This window comes from Myotis davidii, unplaced genomic scaffold (assembly GCF_000327345.1).
Source record: "Myotis davidii unplaced genomic scaffold, ASM32734v1 scaffold271, whole genome shotgun sequence".
In the NCBI taxonomy this organism is placed as follows: Eukaryota; Metazoa; Chordata; class Mammalia; order Chiroptera; family Vespertilionidae; genus Myotis; species Myotis davidii.
This window is the reverse complement of record NW_006284839.1, coordinates 1,140,117-1,140,746: the sequence shown is the minus strand read 5'-3', so window position 1 is coordinate 1,140,746 and position 630 is coordinate 1,140,117. Positions and strand designations below refer to the sequence as shown.

Sequence of the window (630 nt, the reverse complement as noted above, 5' to 3'; positions counted from 1 at the left end):
CTCACCATGGGATAGGGGAAGTTGAGACACCGGGGTAGGAGAGGAACAGGGAGCATCCCCTAACCCTTCCAGGTGTTAAAGGGAAAGTTGGAATTTGCCAAATGTAAATAAAGAATCTTAGGCGAGTTTAATACAATTAAGGCTTTAATGCAAGAGTTCCCGGTAGAGTGGGATTTTACTGGCCTTCCTGCTTCAGCTAAACTAATAGGACGTAGCATTTTCTTATAAAAAAAAAAATGTTGCTTTCCTTGACTTTCTGTCAGCAAAACTTAGCCCTTCTCCGATTCCCTCCAGAACCCTCAGTTGGGTTCTGAGTAATTAACCCCTCTGTACAATTACACGGCGCGGACATGTACAAATGTTCATCGTACTCCACTTCCAGGCACTAAAGCAATCTTCCACCGAACTCCTCTTCGGAGGACACGAAACCACCGCCAGTGCAGCCACTTCTCTGATCACTTACCTGGGGCTCTACCCTCATGTTCTCCAGAAAGTGCGAGAGGAACTGAAGAGTAAGGTAGGGGGTTCTGGGGGGTTCTTATTACTTTAAGAACCCCTGCTGCTCCCTAGCTAACGTCCCAATAAGTAAGTGTGCCGCCTTTGCTGAGTATTGTAAAGTGTGGGTCCCGG

At 47.0% G+C, this 630-nt stretch overlaps 1 protein-coding gene across 1 annotated transcript in view; it reads left to right on the top strand.

Annotated features, from left to right (window-relative positions):
• Positions 1-630, top strand: part of LOC102757095 (cytochrome P450 26A1) — a 3,698-nt gene that overhangs the window by 1,550 nt on the left and 1,518 nt on the right. Inside the window, 1 exon segment of the mRNA XM_015557994.1 lies at positions 383-517. Coding sequence (XP_015413480.1) covers positions 383-517 — 135 coding nt within the window.